At 42.1% G+C, this 21,449-nt stretch overlaps 1 protein-coding gene across 4 annotated transcripts in view; it reads left to right on the top strand.

Annotated features, from left to right (window-relative positions):
• Positions 1-15,188, top strand: part of SLC16A3 (solute carrier family 16 member 3) — a 42,196-nt gene extending 27,008 nt beyond the window's left edge. For all 4 annotated transcript variants that reach the window (XM_060764826.2, XM_060764827.2, XM_060764828.2 and 1 more), the window contains exons 2-5: positions 5,053-5,295; positions 7,057-7,200; positions 8,358-9,125; positions 10,196-15,188. In XM_060764826.2, coding sequence (XP_060620809.2) covers positions 5,073-5,295; positions 7,057-7,200; positions 8,358-9,125; positions 10,196-10,461 — 1,401 coding nt within the window. In that variant the 5' untranslated portion in view covers positions 5,053-5,072 and the 3' untranslated portion in view covers positions 10,462-15,188. The remainder of the gene's footprint in view (positions 1-5,052; positions 5,296-7,056; positions 7,201-8,357; positions 9,126-10,195) is intronic.
• Positions 15,189-21,449: the final 6,261 nt, after the last annotated feature.

Genomic DNA, 21,449 nt, shown 5'->3' on the forward strand with positions numbered 1-21,449 from the left:
CAGGGTCACACCCAAGCTGCGAACCTGCGCCTTCAAGGGGAGTGCGACCCCGTCCAGCACAGGCTGTAACCCTATACCCTGTTCGGCCTTGCGACTGACCAGGAGTACCTCTGTTTTGTCTGGATTTAATTTCAGTTTGTTCGCCCTCATCCAGACCGTCACAGCGGCCAGGCACCGGTTCAGGACTTCGACAGCCTCCTTAGTAGCAGGTGGGAAGGAGTGACAGAGTTGGACGTCATCTGCGTACAGGTGACACCGCACCCCGAAACTCCGGATGATCTCGCCCAGCGGCTTCATGTAGATGTTAAACAGCATGGGGGACAGTATGGAACCCTGAGGAACACCACAGGTCAAGGGCTGTGGTGTTGAACAGGAGTCCCCCAATAACACCTTCTGGGTACGACCCTCCAGAAATGACTGGAGCCACCGCAAAGCGGTGCCCCCAAGGCCCATCTCTGCAAGGCGTCCCAGAAGAATACCGTGGTCGACGGTATCGAAGGCCGCTGAGAGGTCCAGAAGCACCAACAGGGACACACTCCCCCTGTCTAGCTCCCGGCGGAGATCATCCACTAAGGCGACCAAGACCGTCTCGGTACCATGTCCCGGTCTGAAACCAGACTGCGCCGGATCCAGATAATCCGTGTCTCTCAAGAATACCTGGAGTTGTGAGGCCACCACGCTTTCCATGACTTTGCCCAAAAAGGGAAGATTGGAAACAGGCCGAAAGTTGTCGAATTTAGTGGGGTCCAGTGATGGTTTCTTCAACAGCGGCTTTATAATAGCCTGTTTTAGGCTCGCTGGAATCGTGCCTTCCCGAAGGGAGGCATTAACCACCACCGTTACCCACTCAGCCAATCCCCCTCTGGCCTCTTTCAGAAGCCAGGATGGGCAGGGGTCTAGGATGGACGTGGTAGGCCTCATTCCTCCAAGTATCTTGTCCACATCCTCGGGTTTCACAAGCTGAAAAGAATCCATCAAAATAGGACAAGCAGGTGCTTGGGTCACATCCACAGAGACTGCATTTAATGTGGCGTCCAGTCCAGAACGGATCAAAGCGACTTTGTCTGCAAAGAACCGAGCAAATGCTTCACAGCGCGTGTCCGAGTTGTCAGGGCTCCCACCTGAGATAGGGGGAGTTAAAAGACCTCTGACAATCCGAAACAGCTCCGCCGGACGGTTTTTTGCAGACGCAATAGTAGCCGCTTTTATTGCCGCGGCATATGCCCTTAGAAAGGACACAAACCGTGCTCGATTTGGCTCGCTTGGGTCCGAGCGCCACACGCTCTCTAGTTCCCTCTTCCTTCGCTTCATCGCTGCCAGCTCCTCAGTGAACCAAGGGGCTGGTTTAGCTCGGTTACTTGAGAGGGGACGTTCCGGAGCGATCCTGTCAATTGCCCTGGTCATCTCCCCATTCCAGAGAGCGACCAAGGCCTCGACATGGTCGCCTACCGAGGTGGCGGGAAACTCCCCAAGAGCCGTCAGGAATCCATTCGGATCCATAAGCCTCCTGGGGCGGACCATCTTAATGGGTCCTCCACCCTTGCGGAGGTTAGGGGGCGCAGTGAGCCTAAATCTGATCAGGAAGTGGTCGGTCCATGGCAACGGAGAGATGGACAACTCCTCCACACCGCCACCTTGCTCCCATCCCTGGCAGAAAACCAAGTCCAATGTGTGTCCAGCACAGTGGGTGGGGCCAGTTATTTGTTGGGACAGCCCCATGGTTGCCATGGCAGACATGAAGTCCTGAGCCGCTCCTGTGAGGGTTGCCTCGGCGTGGATGTTGAAGTCCCCCAGCACAAGGAGCCGTTGGGACTCCACCACCAGGCTCGAGACCACCCCCGCTAGCTCAGGCAGGGAGACTGTAGTGCAGCGAGGTGGACGGTACACTACAAGAATCCCCATTCTGTCCCGGTCACCCACCCTCAGGTGGACGCATTCGAAGTTTGTGGTCTGCGGGATGGGGCTCCTGGTCAGATGGATGGAATCTCTATAGACCACTGCGACCCCGCCTCCCCGTCCTCCGGCTCTTGGTTGGTGTTGCACGGAGAAACCTGGAGGACAAAGCTGGGAGAGATTTACGCCCCCAGCTTCATCCAACCAGGTCTCCGTGATGCACGCCAGATCTGCCCGCTCTTCCAGGATTAAGTCCTGGATCCAGGTCGTTTTGCCGTTGACAGATCTGGCGTTCAACAACACCACCTTCAAACCAGAGGGCCCGCTCACCTGGTTACACCAATTTACCTTAGGAGACCGGTTGGGGGTTGTTAATATGGATAAGCGGTCCGAATTAGGCCGAATTCGAGGTCTCCTTTTCCCGCATCTCCTCCTTCCCACACAACTGAGACTTGTGTGCCAGCTGCGCCCGTACCTCGCTAAGGCTGATCTGGCCGGGGTGGTCCATGCCTTAGTCACCTCTAGACTGGATTACTGCAATGCGCTCTATGTGGGGCTGCCCTTGAAAACGGCTCGGAAATTCCAATTGGTCCAATGGGCAGCAGCCAGGATGTTAACTGGGGCCCATTACAGAGAGAGGTCAACCCTCCTGTTTAAGGAGCTCCACTGGCTGCCGTTTATTTTCCGAGCCCAATTTAAGGTGCAGGTGCTTACCTACAAAGCCCTGAACGGTTTGGGACCACCCTACCTGCGTGACCGCATCGCTGTCTACGAACCCACACGCTCACTCCGGTCATCAGGAGAGGCCCTGCTCGTGATTCCGCCCGCGTCACAGGCGCGTTTGGTAGGGACGCGAGACAGGGCCTTCTCTGTGGTGGCCCCCCGCCTCTGGAATGCCCTCCCGAAAGATCTCAGACAAGCCTCTACTTTGGCGGTTTTCAGAAAGAATCTGAAAACCTGGCTGTTCCAACGTGCCTTTTCAGATTAGGAACCCTACTACCAAATCCCAGAAGCACTTTAGTAGAACCAAGATCACCGCTCACTGCACACTGCACTTATATTTTAATCCCATATCCCTCCGACACTTCAGCACTTTTTAATCCTGTACCCCTACTCCGGCCGGCTCAGTTTTTAATAATGTCTTGTTGTATTGCTATTGTTTATTGTTTTCTGCTTAACTGTTTTATTTGCTATGTACTGTATTGTTGTATTGTGTTGTATTGCCTGTTGTAAGCCGCATCGAATCCCTTGGGAGATGGTAGCGGGGTACAAATAAAGTTATAATAATAATAATAATAATAATAATAATCTTGAATAAGGTAAGGTCTCTGTGTTCAGGGTAATAGAATGGTTCAAAAGAGAAGGGTGAAGTTTGACTGCAGAGATCAGAAATAATAGATACAGAGAGGTCTATGAACAGATTATTTATCAGAGGTGCTCTTTTTTTTAACAGGGATTGTGTGTGTGTACTTGAAATTATTCTTGTTTCATAACTTAGAGAAGATACCAACAAAACCACTAACCTTCTCTAATGGTACTGTATTGACACACATTTTGCATATTTCCACATGATTGTCTCTAAAATAAAAGATGACTCTCTAAAATATAGAACATATATAAAATGACTTGGATGTTTCTATTTCCAGTATTTGTAATGGAGACAATATATTATTTCAAAAAGCGGTGCCCTAATGTGTCTTGCATTACTGTATCTTTTCCTATTCAAATATACTTGTTATAACTAATGGAAATCCTACTCAACACAGATCTTTCTTTCTGATCTATATGCATATAGACAACTGTATAAATATATTTTTATAACTATTTCTGGTAGTTATGCAAATCTATCTCCTCAAACAGAGAACTCTTCATATAAGAAAAAGGTACCTTCCCCATGAATATATTGTCATTATATGCTGGCAAATAAACTTTGAGTTATGGCAACCCTATGACATAGATTTCATTATCCTCAGTCATCAATTGTCCTGTTTAGCTCTTGTGAGCTTAGGATCAGGACTTCCTAAATGAAATCAATCCATGCATTGAATGTTTGCCGCTTGTATGTTGTGCTCCGCCCCGAGTCCCCTTTGGGATGAGATGGGTGGAATATAAATGTTTTAAATAAATAAATCCATAGTTTAGTCTTCCATTTTACCAAGCAAAATTATATTTTTCAATGAGTCACGCCATTTTTAGATGTCGTAGAACTACAGCCTCAGTTTAGTCATCTTGATCACCATCTACATTGACCATTTAATGAAGTTTGAAAAAGCGGCACCTAGACATCACATGCTGCAAAAGTATACGGCAGCACATGTTAAGTTTTTAAAACCAAGATAACCAAAGTTGGGGAATTCTCCAAAACAGAGCCTTGAAATGTGCATCAGAACACTCTATTATAAGCCACAGCAAAGTCTGCAGTGGAGGGCGAATCACTGTGCAGATACCCAAGAGGGAATTCAAAGAAAAAAAGCAAACCGAAAAAGCAACTTTGGTGTGAGGATGATTACACGGGTAATACTAGAACTAGTTCCAGGATTACCAATCTAATCATATGCAAAGTGAAACTCCTTTCTCCTATGTCTGTTTCAAACTGACCTAAGTGGACAGTGTGGATGCACCCTTGGTTTATAGAGAATTCAAGCCTATTTGATCTTTGACCCATTCATCTTTTTTATTTGCCTATTGTATCTGTTGAATTCTTTTCCAGCCCACATTTCAAATAAGCAGGTAGTATTCCTTGTCAGCTTTCTTCACTCTCTAGCTTTTATAACCATATATAAAAACTAGAATTGCTATGGCATGGATATTTGTGTGCATGTTTGTGTGTGTCAGGAGCAACTTGAGAAACTGCAAGTTGCTTCGGGTGTGAGGTAATTGGCCGTCTGCAAGGACGTTGCCCAGGGGATGCCCAGATGTTTTGATGTTTTGCCATCTTTGTGGGAGGCTTCTATCTTGTCCCTGCATGGGGAGATGGAGCTGACAGAGGGAGCTCATCCATGTGTTACCCGGGCATGGATAATTCCGTCATATGATAAGGCATTTTATTTAGCATCTGTTGTTTTCGTATAATCTTTTATCATGAAATAAATAATCAGTTCTTTGTTCTATTGCCTATGGATGATATAACCACTTTTTCTTGTTGTTATTCTTTCTTAGGAACCCTCTAAACTTTCACCATGGGAGCTGTGGTGGTTGATGATGGTCCAGCAGGAGTTAAAGCCCCAGATGGAGGTTGGGGATGGGCTGTCCTCTTTGGGTGCTTTGTAATCACTGGATTCTCCTATGCCTTTCCAAAGGCAATGAGTGTCTTTTTTAAGGAGCTTATCAGGGAATTCAATGTTGGCTATAGCGACACAGCATGGATCTCCTCTATTCTATTGGCCATGCTTTATGGAACAGGTAAGCCATTTTTCTTTGGTATGTAATTTGGTGATTTTATGAAATTAGGACATAGGGATGCAGAAAGCTGCCTTGCGTTGAGTTTATTAATTGGTCTATCTGGCCAGGTATTATAAACTCTAACTGGCACTGGTTCTCTGGGTGTCCAGGCAAGATGTTTTTCTTAGCGCCACCTGATCATCCTTGGTATCTTCCAATGACATCTTAGGCAAATATAAGCCAGACCTGATATCACTTAACACCTTAACTAAGGCAAGACTGGTGTGTTCAAAGTGGTATGTTGGTTTAAAGTAGAAAGATGAAGTTGTAATGTAGAGAACAATAATGGTGAATTAGGACTGGGAAACACACACACACACATAGCCTGAAAAAGCATTGATATTTGCTTTGTTACCCACTTTATTATGTCATAGTCAATGGAAAATATGGAACACTGTGATAATGAATAAGATTACAGTTTACAAACAACAATGGGAAGAAAATTAACAGAAATTTCAGAACAATTTAACTTCATTTCTGGAAAATATATAGAGCAACAGTAACAGAGTGTTTGGCAATGTGAAGGGATACCTTACTATCACAGTCACCGTGTTTTAGTTTTTGCTTAAGTTTGAATCTATAGATGTGGAATTTATGAGCATATTGGTTGCATATACAATATGAGCAATGGTAAAAATTATATTGGTTAAAACAATAAGCATGGACAATGATCAAGGATATTTCTCCACATATTTTAGCCATTTACACTTTGCTTCCATAGGCCATGATGAGCAAAGATAGGAAAGATGTTTGGTGAGATGTGTAATGGCCTAGGTGACCTCCTGCCCAGCTATACCTTTGGGGCATTTTTCAGTAGCTCTTGTTTAAGATTCTTTGCTGAGCATCAGCAGGGGAAGGTGTCTACAATGCGCCCCGCATTTTATAGAGCCAATTTTGCTATGGATCTGGGATACACTGGTACCTGCTGCAGTACATTTTGTAGTTGAACTCAGACTTTCCTGGGATTTTTTTATGTGCTGTATCATCTTTGATGTACACTGCAGCACACATTGGTGGAGTGTGTTTTGTGGCCATCACGGCCTCCAGTCAGCTTCCAACTGCATTCTAGTGTCAGTGTAGAAGGGTCTCAAGACATCTATGCTGCTCATCACATTTGGTTAAGACCTTGTTCAATTGAAGTGATCCAGCTAAAAGCCCATTTGACCACTCTTCTGACCTGGCTTCCAGGTGAAACTGTTGTAGACCCAGAGGCAAGTTCCAAACACAAGAGAAGAGATGCTGAAGACCACTAATTGTGACAGGTTTGAAAGACTCTGGTCCTCCAGATATTGGTGAACAATAATTGTCATTGGCCTTAGCCATCCTAGACAGTTCTGAAGTACGCTGAAGTACCTTAGGTTCCTACATGTTCTATCACAAGACCCACAAAACATTTTCTATCCCATGATTTTCTAGTTTTAATCAGTTCAGTTGCAGCAGTAAATCTGATAAAAGATATAGGTAAGTCTCATAAAGACTCAATTAAAATAAGTCTCATATATTGCGGTAGGTAATGGGTAAATATTAGCCTATGACAGATGAAAACAAATGTTTTAAATAGTGTCTGTACAACAATACTATTGATTTGAAACTTCCAGTGTTAATACAGCTATAATGTAAGAAGCAATTAAAGAAACATGCAGAATTTAACTGATAGATAATATATTCTTGGTTGAAACAGTTACACAAACAAATCTCTAAATATTGTGTCTTTTTGCTCAGGTCCCCTGTGCAGTATGTGTGTCAATCGGTTTGGTTGTCGTCCTGTTATGCTAGTTGGAGGCCTCTTTGCTTCTGCTGGAATGATCTTGGCTTCCTTCGCTTATAATATAATTCAAGTCTATCTTACTGCTGGTGTTATTACTGGTAAGTCTTTGTGAAACTTCTTGGAAAGAATCAGTCAGTGGAGTGGCTCATACATTGAGCAATGCTTCATGTTACAATGGCCTATAAGAGAGGGTGAACCAAATTACACTTTCAGAAGGAAAAATGCTTCACATGTTATAGTTTTTCCCTTGATGTACTGGTTTTATATGTATATTGAGATTTCTATGCAGAAAACAAATTGTTCTCTCAAGGAAGTCTGGAATGACTGGGTCCCCTTCTACACCGCCATATAATCCAGTTCAAAGCAAATAATCTGGATTTTATATGGCAATGTAGAAGGGGCCTGAGACAAATGCTTCACTCTGCTTAAGAGCATGTCTGCCCTGTCACTTAATTTTTGCAGTCAAGAAAAAGAAACCATCCTTTGTTTCTTTACCACAGTGGTTCCCAATCTTTGGTTCTCCAGTTGTTTTGGGCTTCAGTACCCAGAAATCCTAGCCCCGTTTACCAGCTTTTAGGAATTGTGGGAGCTGAAGTCCAAAACACCTGGAGGACCAAAGATCGGGAACCCCTGCTTTACTAGGTACATTAAATATACTGTTACTTTCAACTAGCTAGATGCAGCTATACATGACTTCCTTATTCAGTAAAGGAAGTTACAGCCCTGAGTTTGTGAAACCTGAAAAATTAAGTAAACAATAAAGTATGTCGGAAATTGCTGATTCATAGGGTTGCTAGGAGTCAGAATTGAGTTGTTAGTGCATAACATGCTGCGGCCAGTATAAGTTCACTGCTTGTCTGGTTACCACTATGGCTGTTAAATTAATGATATGTTCTTTAATATTGTTCTAAAATAACAAAAAGTCTTGAAATCTAAAAAATGAAATCTAATGAAGTCTCTCAAATGTGTATGTGAGTGCGGTTATACTTTTCTGGGAAGCAGAATATTTCATACTTAAAACACAACCTTTTGTTGCCCTTTTGTAAGTGTTTAACAGAACTGTAGATTCCAGTTGTTCCCATTCCCAGGATTCAGATGTAGCTTGAGCTAAGTTGCTCCACATCTCTCCTTGTGGCTCACAATGAATTGCTAGAGTAAGAGGCCATAGCTGGGCAATTTGTGTATTCTGCACTGTTGAGTGACTTGCTTTGTATTGTATATTGTCGTTTAAACTGTAATGTATGTTCTCTTTCAGGACTTGGCCTGGCACTCAACTTCCAGCCATCGCTCATCATGCTCAATCGCTACTTTAATGTGCGACGGCCATTGGCCAATGGTTTGGCTGCAGCTGGAAGCCCAGTCTTCCTATGTGCTCTCTCACCCTTGGGACAGATACTGCAACCCATTTATGGATGGCGAGGGGGATTTCTCATTTTGGGAGGACTACTCTTGAACTGTTGTGTTTGTGGAGCTTTGATGAGACCTTTGGAGGCTCCTAAAAAACCCGAAGCTTCCAAAGGGGCCACTGAAAAACAAGTCAAGAAAAAGCTATTGGATTTCAGCGTTTTCAGGGATCGTGGCTTCCTTATCTACACAGTGGCTGCATCCATCATGGTGCTGGGCTTATTTGTGCCCCCTGTGTTTGTGGTGAGCTATGCTAAGGATCTGAAGTATGAGGACACCAAATCGGCTTTCCTTTTGACCATTCTTGGATTAATTGATATAGTTGCTCGGCCTATTTGCGGAATAGTGGCTGGCCTGCAGTGGGTTAGGCCCCGCTGCGTCTACCTCTTTAGTTTTGCCATGCTTTTTAATGGCTTTACTGATCTGATGGGATCCATGTCCTACAACTACAGTGGTCTGGTTGTCTTCTGTATTTTCTTTGGCATTTCCTATGGAATGGTCGGTGCTCTTCAGTTTGAAGTTCTCATGGCTATTGTTGGTACACAGAAGTTTTCCAGTGCCATTGGCTTGGTCCTCTTGGTTGAGGCAATGGCTGTTTTAGTTGGACCACCTTCAGCAGGTATGTTTCATTTAGCTAATTTGTAGTTTAGTAATGGGGGCACTTTGTGGGAAAAGAAGAAAGGTGATAAGAATTACCATCGGAGGCAGTTCATTATATGTTGAGGAAATGGAAGACAGCCTTTGTTTTGAAGCTATCTACACACTTCTTATAATATTTTTATTCTGCCTTTTCCCTGACATGGGGTCCAATGCAGCTCATAACATATATAGAATCATAGAATCCGGAGTTGGAAGAGACCCTAAGGGCCATCCAGTCCATGCAGGAATACACAATCAAAGCACTCTCACAGCTTCTGTTAAAAACACCTACAAAGAAATAGACTATCACACTCTGAGGCAGCATATTCTACTATTGAACAGCTCTTGCCATTAGGAAGTTCTTTCTAATGTTTAGATGGAATTGCCTTTTCTATAGTTTGAATCCATTAACCCATATCCTAATTTCTGGCCTGGATAGTAAAGAAAAACAAAATATTGCTTAAGAAACAGCCCAGAATTTGGTCGGGAACTTACGTTTTCATAAATGGACTTACATCTGAAGACAATGGAATTAGATCTGTAATGTTCATACTCAGTCAAAGGCTACTGTTACTTTACTATGTAGAGGAAGCAGTAAAATGACAGGTACTTAATGGAACCAATGCACAACAAGATCAACGCGCATTGGTCCCAGTGGACACATGGAGTAGGGATTCATCCTGTGCTGGGTCATTCAACCTGCCCTTGAAGCCTCAGGTTTGCAGCTTGGGTGTGCTCCTGGATTCAGATCCAAGCCTAGATGCCCAGGCTATGGCCAGGACTGTATTTGCCCAGTTAAAACTAGTAGCCCAGTTATGCCTGTTCCTTGAGATGCCAGATCTACAAATAGCATATTTTTTCGTCCCCACAAAATTAATTTTGATGCGGACATTTGAGGGGGTTCTTTTGAGAGATAACTAATCACACATACACCCAAATGTGTGCTAAGAATGTATCTAATACTATTGCTTTAAAACAGCTCATGTCAGCCCTAATGTAGAACTGTGTTTGATTGAATATGCTGTTGAAGATATCCATTTTCTTTTCCAGGCAAACTCTTGGATTGGACCCACAAATATATGTTTGTTTTTATTATCGCTGGCACTGAAGTTGTCACTTCAGCCGTGGTGCTGGCTGTAGGAAATGCCTGCTGTATCAAAAGACCAGTGGAAACACATGTAAAAGAAGATGCAGCAGAACGAGAGGAGTTAAACAAACAACCTGGAGACACGAAGGTGGACTCTATTGAAGTGGAACACTTTCTGAAAAATGAAAAAAATGGGGAAGTTGTAACTAACCCAGAAACATGTGTGTGAGTGTGACAAGAATGAATGTCAAAATGTTTAGAAAGAGATTGAGATAATTTCAACACTGTTATTTATTTCATAAGTAGGACTAGTCTAGGGCTGGGCCATCTTGTTTGGGCACTGGAGGCCAACCAGCTCATGAAATCACTCGTTGGAAGCTGGCTTATTAGGAAACCTTTTCTCCCTGGTGTAAAATGGACTGATCTTCAAATTAAATCGCTTGGGTGTAACTACTTTTGCAAGCTAAACAAATGGCCTTCTAAACACATGTAGAAGTCCCGCTATGCATCACCAGAAAATGTTCACGTGGATTAAAACATTTTAACTTGAGAGGAATTATATATAAACTTCCCCTTTAACACAGGTGAAATAATTGTCTGGTTGTGTGTGTGTGTATGTGGTACACTTCAATGTATCTTCCATGTTTGTGTCTGCTTTAAGTAGGGTTGGCTTAGTAAGGAGAAATCTCAGGGACTTGGTCATCTTCAGAAAGATTTCAGTACCTCTCCTTTCCCAAATGCGTGTAGATCATTTGATTCAGCCCTAATCCAATTTTGATAACATGTACAATTTTTCAACAGCTTTTGGTTTGTCAGTGTATTTTTATGCTATTCATTTTTTGTTTGTTTTCATTGTCCTTTTTACTAGAAATAATATACTAATACCAAGAAAGGCATTGTGTTGCTTCCTGGGACACTTTACGATGGCTGCTCCCAAATTATGTAAAAACAAACTGAAACTTCTTTGTCGTTCTAAGAAGGCAGCAAGCAAGAATGCAAATTCCTTTCCACACCTTACTGACCCTCTGCTTGAAATATAGCCCCTTCAAAATGTGTCTTACTTTCATGGTTTCCATGGCTTTCTTTTCAGAGGAAGCATGCCTCTGATATACGAGTTCTAGATTAAACCAGAGGCGAAGTAGCACATAAAGACCTGTGCAGTCAGAATTAAAAATCTTTTATGAAAAAGGTGCTAATACGTTTTGACAAAATGGTGTACTGCCCCTATTTTTTAACCATGATGAATCATTAATGGAACTGTCAGCTCTTTCATGCCGTGAGATAGACTTAATGGAAGATGCAAAGGATGAAGAAGGCAGTTTTGCCTCCTGCTATCCTTAATTCTTCTTCAAAATGAGACTAGAGAAGAGGCAGGATACTGTTGTCTTCCTGCTTTCTCAGAGTCACAAAAGCTGCAAAAGTGATTTTGAGGCCATCAAATGGCAAAAGACAACATCTGGGAGTATGTTGGATTTAGTGGAGAAAAAGGTTTAATTGGGATATGTGATGTTTGCTAAAAATCATTTCGACTGTTTCCCACATTTGGAAAGAAACTCTAGACTTGTCAGTGGTTGAAGCAGTCATGAGAGTCTCATTTCAACTCCTGTGTGTTGTTATTTTGTCACCATGGTAAATGCAGGCCTGAACAAAGAGCATTTTAAAGGTGGGCTGGGGATTCTAAGCATTTGTACACAATTACAGTTACTGTGGAAGGAAAAGCTAGGATTTGGTAAAGTTTTTAGACCCTGTATGAGTAACACCTACCTACATAAACAAGACTATAAAGTTTACATGTAATTTTGGCTCGAGTTATTCCAGAACTTGAACATTTTGGTGTTTAGACTACAACTACCAGAATTTCCCAAATAATTGGCCATAACCAGTATGCATGTCACTGGAAGCAACAGTCCAAAAAACTCTTCTGAGTTCTGAGGCACATGCCAGACCCCATCTGTTTTCAGATGGGAATTTACCAAATAACTGCCAAAGAGGAACAGCAGGTGTGCAAGATGAGTTACTTGGCAGTCCACTGGTATACTGTACCCATGTTGCACAGACCCAAATCATAGGTGGGAATGCTTGAGCAGGGCTTAATCTTCTCTCCCACTTTTGTACCATCGTCTCTAGAAGGGATTGATAGGCTGTACAACCCTCCAGATGTTGTTTGACTCCCAGCTCCTGTCAGCCTGACCCTCCAAGAACAATGACTGAAGAGAACCTCTAGGCTCTAGTAATATTTTACTAACATCTGAGGGGCCTTAGATTGTCCCACTCCTGTATCCCTGTGTGTGTCACTTAGGAAGCTAATTCCCAGTGGTTTCAAAGCCAGCCTCTGGATTTCTGTCATGATAAATGGAGCTAATATTAGTTTCTCTTTATTGGATCCATATACGAAGTTCTTATTTCCTGGGTAGTTGTCCTTCATGTTCAGCTGCAGATGTTAAGACATAAAGTAGAAAGTGCTAAGAAAATTGTGCTAAATTTTTACCAGGACATCTAACCAAAGTAATAATGTCTTTGGCATGAATCTCCACTGTCCCACATTTTGGTAGTAGGGTTATATAAACAAATCAAAGTTAAAAACTACATCACAGACATTAAGGCAAGCTTGGATTGGAGTACAGGTTGGCTTTTTTTGGGGGGGGGGGGTACTAAGATACAGAGCCAAATGTGAGCGAATCTACCATATAACTAGTGATTTATTGACCTGAATAGCAAAATGAGATGACCATCTGTTGACCCGGAACAGTAATTCAGAAATGGTAAGTAAAGATCAGGCTGCCTTGGAAAAGATTGGCAAGGGCATTTTTGCCAGTAGTGTCTGCAAAACAGTTTTACAAAAGTGGGATCAACTGATAGATCTGTCAACTGGTTCTTCTATGAAGGCATTTCATTCATTCATTCTTTAGCAGTTCAATTAATATTTGGTCTACTAACAATTGAATGTTGAGTAACCACGCCCAAGTTATTTAAATTAAAGTATATTTAAAGATGGGGGTCACAATTGTTGATAAATATTTTTGTTTGGTTGAATTAATTGAAAGGAATTTATTTGAAAATTCAGTGTACTGATAGCACATAAAAGGTTGTGTATTTTCTGTCAGACCTTCTATGTAATTCAGGCCATGTCTATTGTTTGCCTTGCTTTTAGGTAGATAGACAATGTCTGTCCCATGATGCTGACTTCTGTGGGTTCACTGCAGAGCTTAAAAGGGCTGTATATGTGCTTCTGAATTAGGCACTAGGGAGAAATGACATGGCTCCAATAAAAGTAATGCTCTGGATTAATATATCTCAGGATGCAATTAACCTCTGGTCCTGGAGAACAAACTGCTTTTACTATTATGGTGTATGGGAGGAAGAAAAGGCACTACCATTAAATGTTCCCACTCTCTCTATTTCAAAAACTGTTTGTCAGAAGGTGAGTGAGGCTGTTCTATTTAAAATACATCTAAATTAGGCAAAACCATTTCCCTTTATCTCCAGCATTCTAAAGATTCTACCAGTTGTAATTTCTTGGGAATAGAAATTTAACTAGGTGATGGGAAAGACTATTGAAGAAATAATTGACAGACAGGGAGGGTGGGGTTGATTTAAGGAGATAATTGCACCAAGTGAGACAGGACATGGATAGCATTTCAGTTTATCTGATTTCCTCTGAACACAGAAGAGTCTTTACATGTTTGCTCACATTTATAACAAGACATCATATTATTGACTGAATCCAGCATTTGAGTTCCTTCGCTTGAGCCAAAACCTCTGTATGAGAAATGATATTTGAAAAATCTATGCATTAAATGGCAATTGTTAATGTTTTCACAGTTCCTTTGCTAACTCCGAAGGAGTAAAGAAATCTTACCTCTTATTGTGGTTGAATACTTGCAAGTTTCAGCACTGGCTTTGATTAGGTATCTGCTATAACTTGCATACTGCCAAATGATGGTTAACTATTTTATATTTGATGATCTCTCTTGTTCCCTTCTGTTTTTATATAAAGTATGTGTGTAAATATGTGTGTGTGCACAGGAGACACTTCAATACAAGGTGTATGTGTTCACAAATGAAATGAGCTGCAGCAGCCTAAAGATACGGAGCCCTGTACGTACTCAAATGTCTATATCTTTTTGCATAGATTAAGGTTCTCAGTCAATTCAAAAGATCGTGCCAAGCCATATGTGTGAAGGAACAGCCTTCCCTCCTAAAATGAAGTGGAAATGCCATCTGTATAGGGAAAGTTATATTGATAGTCTCACATAGAGATTGCTGGAGTCAGGCACCAGGATTTTCAAGAACAGGCAACAAACAAACACACATTCCCATTATTTTTGCCATCTTTTAAAATTTATATATATATATATATATATATATATATATATTTCTCCATTCAGAGCATGAATGGGTAAAGTTGAACCAAATATACTGATATAATGCAACGGATTTTAACCAGCACCCAAGAACCAAGATATTTCATACTAATATATTTTGTTGGGTCCCATTTGTAAACTTACCGTTTGTGCTATTCTACCCAGAGTCTATGCAACTCTTTTTGCTGTTTAATAAATGAGCCCCTTCACCTATCTACCATATGAAAAAGAAATCACAAGGTTTGCCTTCTTTCTTCTCAGAGTGCAAGTAACTCTGCAGGGCGCAACTGTAAGGCAATCATGGTGGAGGGTTTTTAGGAGAACAAAGCTCTTGTGTGCAACAGGTATTAGGGGCAGAATTTGTCAATACCAATTGTCATTGTGTGAGTGAGTCTGTATGTGAGTCAACATATTGCTGCATACGAGTGCGTGCTTGTTAATAGGTTGAAGACAAGTGAGGTCACCTTTGTCCCTGCTTTCATGTAACTGCACTTTAATGTAATAATATGTCAATGTCAATGTAATTTGGATTTATGCTTTTTTAGTGAACTGTTGCAAATATAGTAAATAAAGTTATTTATTCTGTTGTCAATATTGTAGCCTCAAGAGATACAGCACAGAAATTAGGTTCTTCTGCTCCTTTCATTTGATTTTGGAGATGAGTCATTGACTTATTTTTTATCAGACCTGTATTTTGCACAAGATTTTAAAATCCAAAAGCTATGGTGCAAAACATGCAGTGTTTCTGTGAAGGTACACAAAGCAACTGCAGTACAAGTTACCTTTTGCAGGGCAAATCATAGCTTTTGTGGAAGGATTTAAAATGGAGAAGGGAAGCAAGGTGGGGAAGAGGTAGTCCTATCTCCCTCCAAAGTTGAAACTTCTAGCAGCAATTAATATAAAAACCACATTTGGACTGTAGCTCTCCTGTGCCTTATCTGGATTATCTCTTGATATTATAGAAATACCAGTTTCCAACAATCTTATTTTAGTATAAAAATAATTCCTTTGATGTTTTGGCCTTCAACTCCCAGAAATCTTAACAGCTGGTAAACTGGCTGATATTTCTGGGAGTTGTAGGCCAAAACACCTGGGGGCCCACAGGTTGAGAACCACTGCTCTAGAGTATGATCATATTGGAAAAACTACTTTGACAGGCTCTAGCATGTTTTTGATTTATCAACATGTTTTTTGTACTGAGACCCCAGAATGTATTTGAATGGGAATGTTGTATGTGGCATTGGAAAAATCAGTTTGAATATTCACTCAGAAACTTAGTAGCACAGAAGCCCAGAAAAAATGCCATGTAGCATCGCATATTACCACAACAGAGCTGGAGTTACTGAAAAGCTGTTTGTTTTAATTCAAAATCTTTGATCAATCCAACCAGTGGTGGGCTATAGGCCACCTACTCTTACAGTAAGCCATTTCTTTGCCAAAAGATGGGGAGTGTTTGCTCTTCTTCTGATGTTGCTGGACTGCAACTCCATTCTCACTCCTTGATGACCATGTTGGCAAGGGTTGATAGCGACTGCAGTCAATGCAATGCAATGTTTCTCACCCGTTTTTGAGACATTTAGATGAGTCAACTTACACAGAAACATACACTTCTATGCATTTTAAGTGGCCACTTCTTGTAAGAAATGTTAGGATAATGTCCATATTTTTTAACTGTCAAGCACATGCAGTGGCAAATCAATTTATTTTAAATATATGTGTAGTTTTTTGTTGTAGAATTAAGAACTGCAGGATTACTGTATCCTAGAATTGAATTTCAGCTAGATTTTTATTTTTGTTTATTTTGAGCATCTGACTATATGGACTATATGGTGGAGTACTATTAGGATAAAATAACAGACAAGCTTTGCTGCATGGCCATTGAATATTGAATGAGTGTGAATTAAATGAAAGAGTGCAGATGGTGATAGATTCCGTGCAACCAAAATCAACAAAAGACAGACAATAAACTTAAAGCAATATTAACTTTGAAGTTGAGCAATGAAGAAGGGTTTTCCTCCATAGCCAAGTATATTTTGAAGGACTTACCTTTAAACCAGATGTAGAAACTCTGTAACTCCCTGGGAGCTTTTTTAAAAAAATGTTTTTATTACATATGCACACACACATATATATAGAAACATACAATCTTCAAAATTCAGCCATCAAATTACAAGTATTTTTCCCCAATCCCACCACCACCACATCCCTGGGAGATGTTGGATTCCAAAAGCAAGTAGCAGCCAAGAAAACAATGCCCTATGTTTGGGACTTTTACCCAAAAATCTAACACATTACTTGCCAGAATGAGACTTTTTTTGGCAAAGTAACAGTAGGGCTTCCTCTGAGTCATTCGCTAATAGCTGAGTGAACTTTGTAGGGGTCAAGTTGAAACTCCAGCACCTGGTTCAGAGAAGGGCGACAGGGATGATAAGAAAACACAAGACATATGCAGAAAGGTTAAAGGATTTGGGTACATTTAGTCTAATGAAGAAAATACTGAAAAGTGATATGTTTGCACTATTGAAATACCAAAAAAGTAGTCACAGAGAGGTTTGTGCTTTGCTGCACCAGAGGGTAGGGCTAACTTTAATTGTTTCAAGTTTGAGTAGATAGATGGAACATTAGATGCAATGTCTTGACTGTGTGAATAATTTGACAATGGAGCCAATGGCCTAGAGGTGGTGGGGTCGCCTTCTATGGGTGTCTTCAGAAAGAGGCTGGATAAGCTACCTGCTGGGGATGCTCTAGCTAGGTATCTTGCATTGAGGAGGTGGTTGGACATGATGGCCACAGGTCCCTTTCAAATCTATGATTCTATCAGTGACAGAAGGAATAAGTTGTGCCAGGTGGCAGACACTAGACAGAAACAACAAAGCACTAGAAAGTTGAGGTATGTACCTGTCTTGTACTTTATAACCTGATCCAGTGCCAGATGACACTCTTCCACCATGAGTGTTGAAGAGAGAATCAATTACAAGTTTCATTAGCTTTTATACATATATAATGGGATGGGGCACCTTTATTTTTCATGGAGTTCTAAGCTGCACCCTGGTAAACGTAACCTGTAGAACTGGTCCACTAAAGACTGGTACAAAATGCTTCATTCAAATTCACAAATTAATTCAAGATAACTAATATATAGCCTAGAGAAGACAATTATGCTGGGGAAAGTGGAAGGCAAAAGGAAGAGGGGCCGACCAAGGGCAAGATGGATGGATGGCATCCTTGAAGTGACTGGACTGACCTTGAGGGAGCTGGGGGTGGTAACGGCCGACAGGGAGCTCTGGCGTGGGCTGGTCCATGAGGTCACGAAGAGTCGGAGACGACTGAACGAATGAACAACAACAAATATATAGCAACTTTGTATTTTAGCACTTACCTGCTAAGACAAGATATTACACAAAGGCAAATGAGCATACTGGCGGAGGAAGAATCAATTGCTTTTCCTTTCTCAAATACACTCAATCTAGAAATCAAGTGGAGCAACAAGGAGGAAAGTCCACTGCTTCGCATCCCACCTAGAAAGATAAGCACTATAAAGAAACAAAGATTCTTTAATCATTTCCTCTGCCACCCCAAAGCAGTGAGGAAACATTTTCAGGTGAATAATTTTTTATTTATCTTCAAGGTGGGCTTCAATATTGCTTTGATATGGTAAATTCATGATCAGACTTGAGCAAGGAAGATTTGGGGTTAGATTACTTGGTGTGCTTCAGAAACTGAGTTTTGAGCCTCTTTTTCTGTGTTAACCAGAATTATTGCGAGGATAAAATAGGATACATTTGATTCATGTGACTATGAGCTCTTTGGAATAACAGGACAAAATATACTATTTTAAAAAGGAGCAGAGAGCTTGTGACTTCTCCACATTTACTGGGGGAATCCACTGCTGGCACTGGATGCTTATTACTTTTCCTTGGTTGTTGCAGGTTGGCTCTTCTCCATAGTAAGGGGAACCTTGAAACCAGTGGCCTTCATGCTCAAAAAGGCACAAAATACACAAGAGCATGTAACAATGGCTTTATTTTCGTGCCCTACAGCAGCACTCTTTAAACCTTTTTGACTCAGTCAATCCAATAGTTTATTGCATGAGCCCAAGGCCATGACAAAAAGGTACAGGTACAGGGTGTACAGAATGGTGCCCTCAAAGTATACAGGAAGCGAAAGATAACAAAGCCCATCATCATGCTCACACAAAAAGAGCAAAACAATGTGAATTATCAATAGTTACATATACATGGGGGGGGGGGGGTGTCAAATTAGCCCTATGAGTCTCCATAGCAGCTGATGGCAATTTTATCTAGCTCTCTTTCTGATCTTTTTTGCCAATAAAGCAGAGGGTCACTTTATGTCACGCAAGCATTTGAGCGGTTCAACGAAAACTGAACCGTATCTCCAAAAGAGTTGCCATTTTCTTTTATCAGCAGGAGTTTTAAATATCTTTTTCTCAGGTCACTATACAAAGGGCAGTTTAACATGTAGTGCACAATGTTTCCCACCTGACATTGGCTAGAGATGCAGTCTGTTTTCCCATGGCACGTTATGGTAACAACCATCTAACACTGTGGTGGGCATTACTTGGAATCACAGTTGAGTGAAGGCAGTTCTTAAGGTGGATGGCTTAAGTTTAATCAGATATCTGGCTCTAAAATGTTCGGTTTTCCACAACGGGGAACCATGGCAAGAATTCTGAGTTCCTCTTCGATTGCAGAGCCCTTCTCAAATCACTCCGAAATAGCCAGTCTCTTAACTGTCTCTTGTCTTGTCCATGTCCAAGGCAGAATTCAACTCAGAGAGGTTGTAGCTGTGTCTGAGATTTTCTAGACTCGTTTTCAAATGTTGGTGGTTATTTATTTTCAAGTAACACAATGCTGGAAGATGGTTACTTGGTAGAGTGGCGATTTGTTTACAGTACCTTAATAGGGCACAATCCTTTTTTGCCTGAGAAATGTTTATGCAAACCCAAGCATTTAACATAGGAAAACAAATCAAACATCTGCTTACAATTATCCATAAAGAAATTAATTTTAAAACAATTATTTGGGAACTTGTAAAGCAATTTCTCTCCTTTTCTACACAAAGATTTCAAGGGGGAATAAACCCTCATAGCTAGTGCCTTCATGGGGAGATAAGTCAGCACCAAGGTGAGGCATTGGGGAAAGGAGGCATATGAAGCACATGTGTGACAGCCGAGTCAGAAGGCAAAATGGGTGAAAGAGCAGAGGAAGAATCCAGGAGAGGGAAAAGGAACCCCCCCCCCCCCCGCTTCCAAAGTGCAACCCTTTTATATTAGCCAAAGTGTCCAACTTTGACAGAAGTGGTTAAGCTGTGACCTTCAAATGTTGAACTGCCACAACTGGCTATGCTGTTTATGCATGGCTGTAACAAGACACTCTTCATAGGGGAAGGGGAGAAAGGAATGGTTGCTTATCTGTAACCGTGTTTCTTCGAGTGGTCATCTGTGAAATTTGCACATATGGTATTTCCTGCTCCTGTGCAGCCAGTTCAGAATCTTCTAGAAAGCTTCAGGATACATTTTGGCGGAAGCTCTCTCCACACTTCCTAAGGAGTTATATAGCCAGTGGGAGGGGCTACAGTCTCAGTTCCTCCACCACAAAGAAGCAGCTTGAAGAATCGAGGCATGACAACAGCGGGGAGGATGGGTGGGGATGTGCAAATTTCACAGTTGATCACTCAAACATGGTTACAGGAAGCAACAATTCCTTTTTCTATATGGTAAACTAGCAAGCTACTAACCTTGGATGGTAGTCATCATGCCACTGGGAAAAAAAGCACTGCTCTCCTTTAATTAACTTGGTTAATTGAAGGAAATAAGGTAGCAGAGATAACACCATACGTTCTGGGGTATGCTGTTGTTCTGAAGGAAAAAATGTGTCTTCAATGGATGGAAGTGCTTTTGATGTAGGCAAGCTAGTCACGCCATCAGAGCTGAAAAATTGAAGAACTCACCAACAGATGGTAGCTTGGGTTTGTTCTAAACCTCTGCAACATCGGGAGCACTGCAGGAGTCAAAGCCCTTGTTGGATTCATCTGCTGGTGGAAAAGGAGGAAGTGGGGGGAGGGGGGTGGCTGACGCCGGAGCTGAGGACTGGGTAAGTTGGCAATTTCGTAGGAGGGGCGGATAAGGCAGAGGGTCACCCCTGGCGAGGCCCCTGGTTGGCCAGCTCAGGGGTCGAAGTAGTAATAATGTCCTCGTGGGGAGCTGTGCCAATAATCCCGATGATCGTGGATAAAATAAAGACGCCCATAGTGCTCTTCCCTATAGTCGAGAGATCGACACCAGTACCCATTGCTCAGATGGGGTGATCTTCAGTAGTAAGAAGTGCCACGGGACCAACTCAGTGAACGGGAGGACCATCAACATGTCTCCGGTGAACAGTTCCTCGAATCCGAGTGATAGGACCTTTGGGACTGGTGGGGGCACCAGGAGGCAGAGCAGCTTTGCGAGTACTGTCTGAGGCTTGCGCTCACGCGTGGCAGCTGCAGCTGTCTCATCAATGGTGGCATCAGAAGTAATGACAGGCCTGAAGTGCTGAATTCCCTGATTTGTGCCGGTTCACCCATTTGCCCTGCTCAGTTCCCTTTTCAAGCCCGACTGGCGGGGGATGGGAAACTTTGGGCCTCTTTGTCTTGGAAGGCCTGGCCAGGGTTGGCGACGAGCTCCTGGTTGAAGGTAAGGGACCCTCTCCTGTCACGTGATCCCCTAGGGAAGGCTGAGTCTCGGATGCCAATTGCTTCTTTGGGAATGTGGGGGAAGGAAGGCTTGCTCATAGAGCAAGGCCTTAAGCCGCAACTTGCACTTCTTTTGTGCCTGGGGGACAAAGGAGGCAAA

The sequence above is a fragment of the Anolis sagrei genome, chromosome 2 (genome assembly GCF_037176765.1).
Source record: "Anolis sagrei isolate rAnoSag1 chromosome 2, rAnoSag1.mat, whole genome shotgun sequence".
NCBI lineage: Eukaryota > Metazoa > Chordata > Lepidosauria > Squamata > Dactyloidae > Anolis > Anolis sagrei.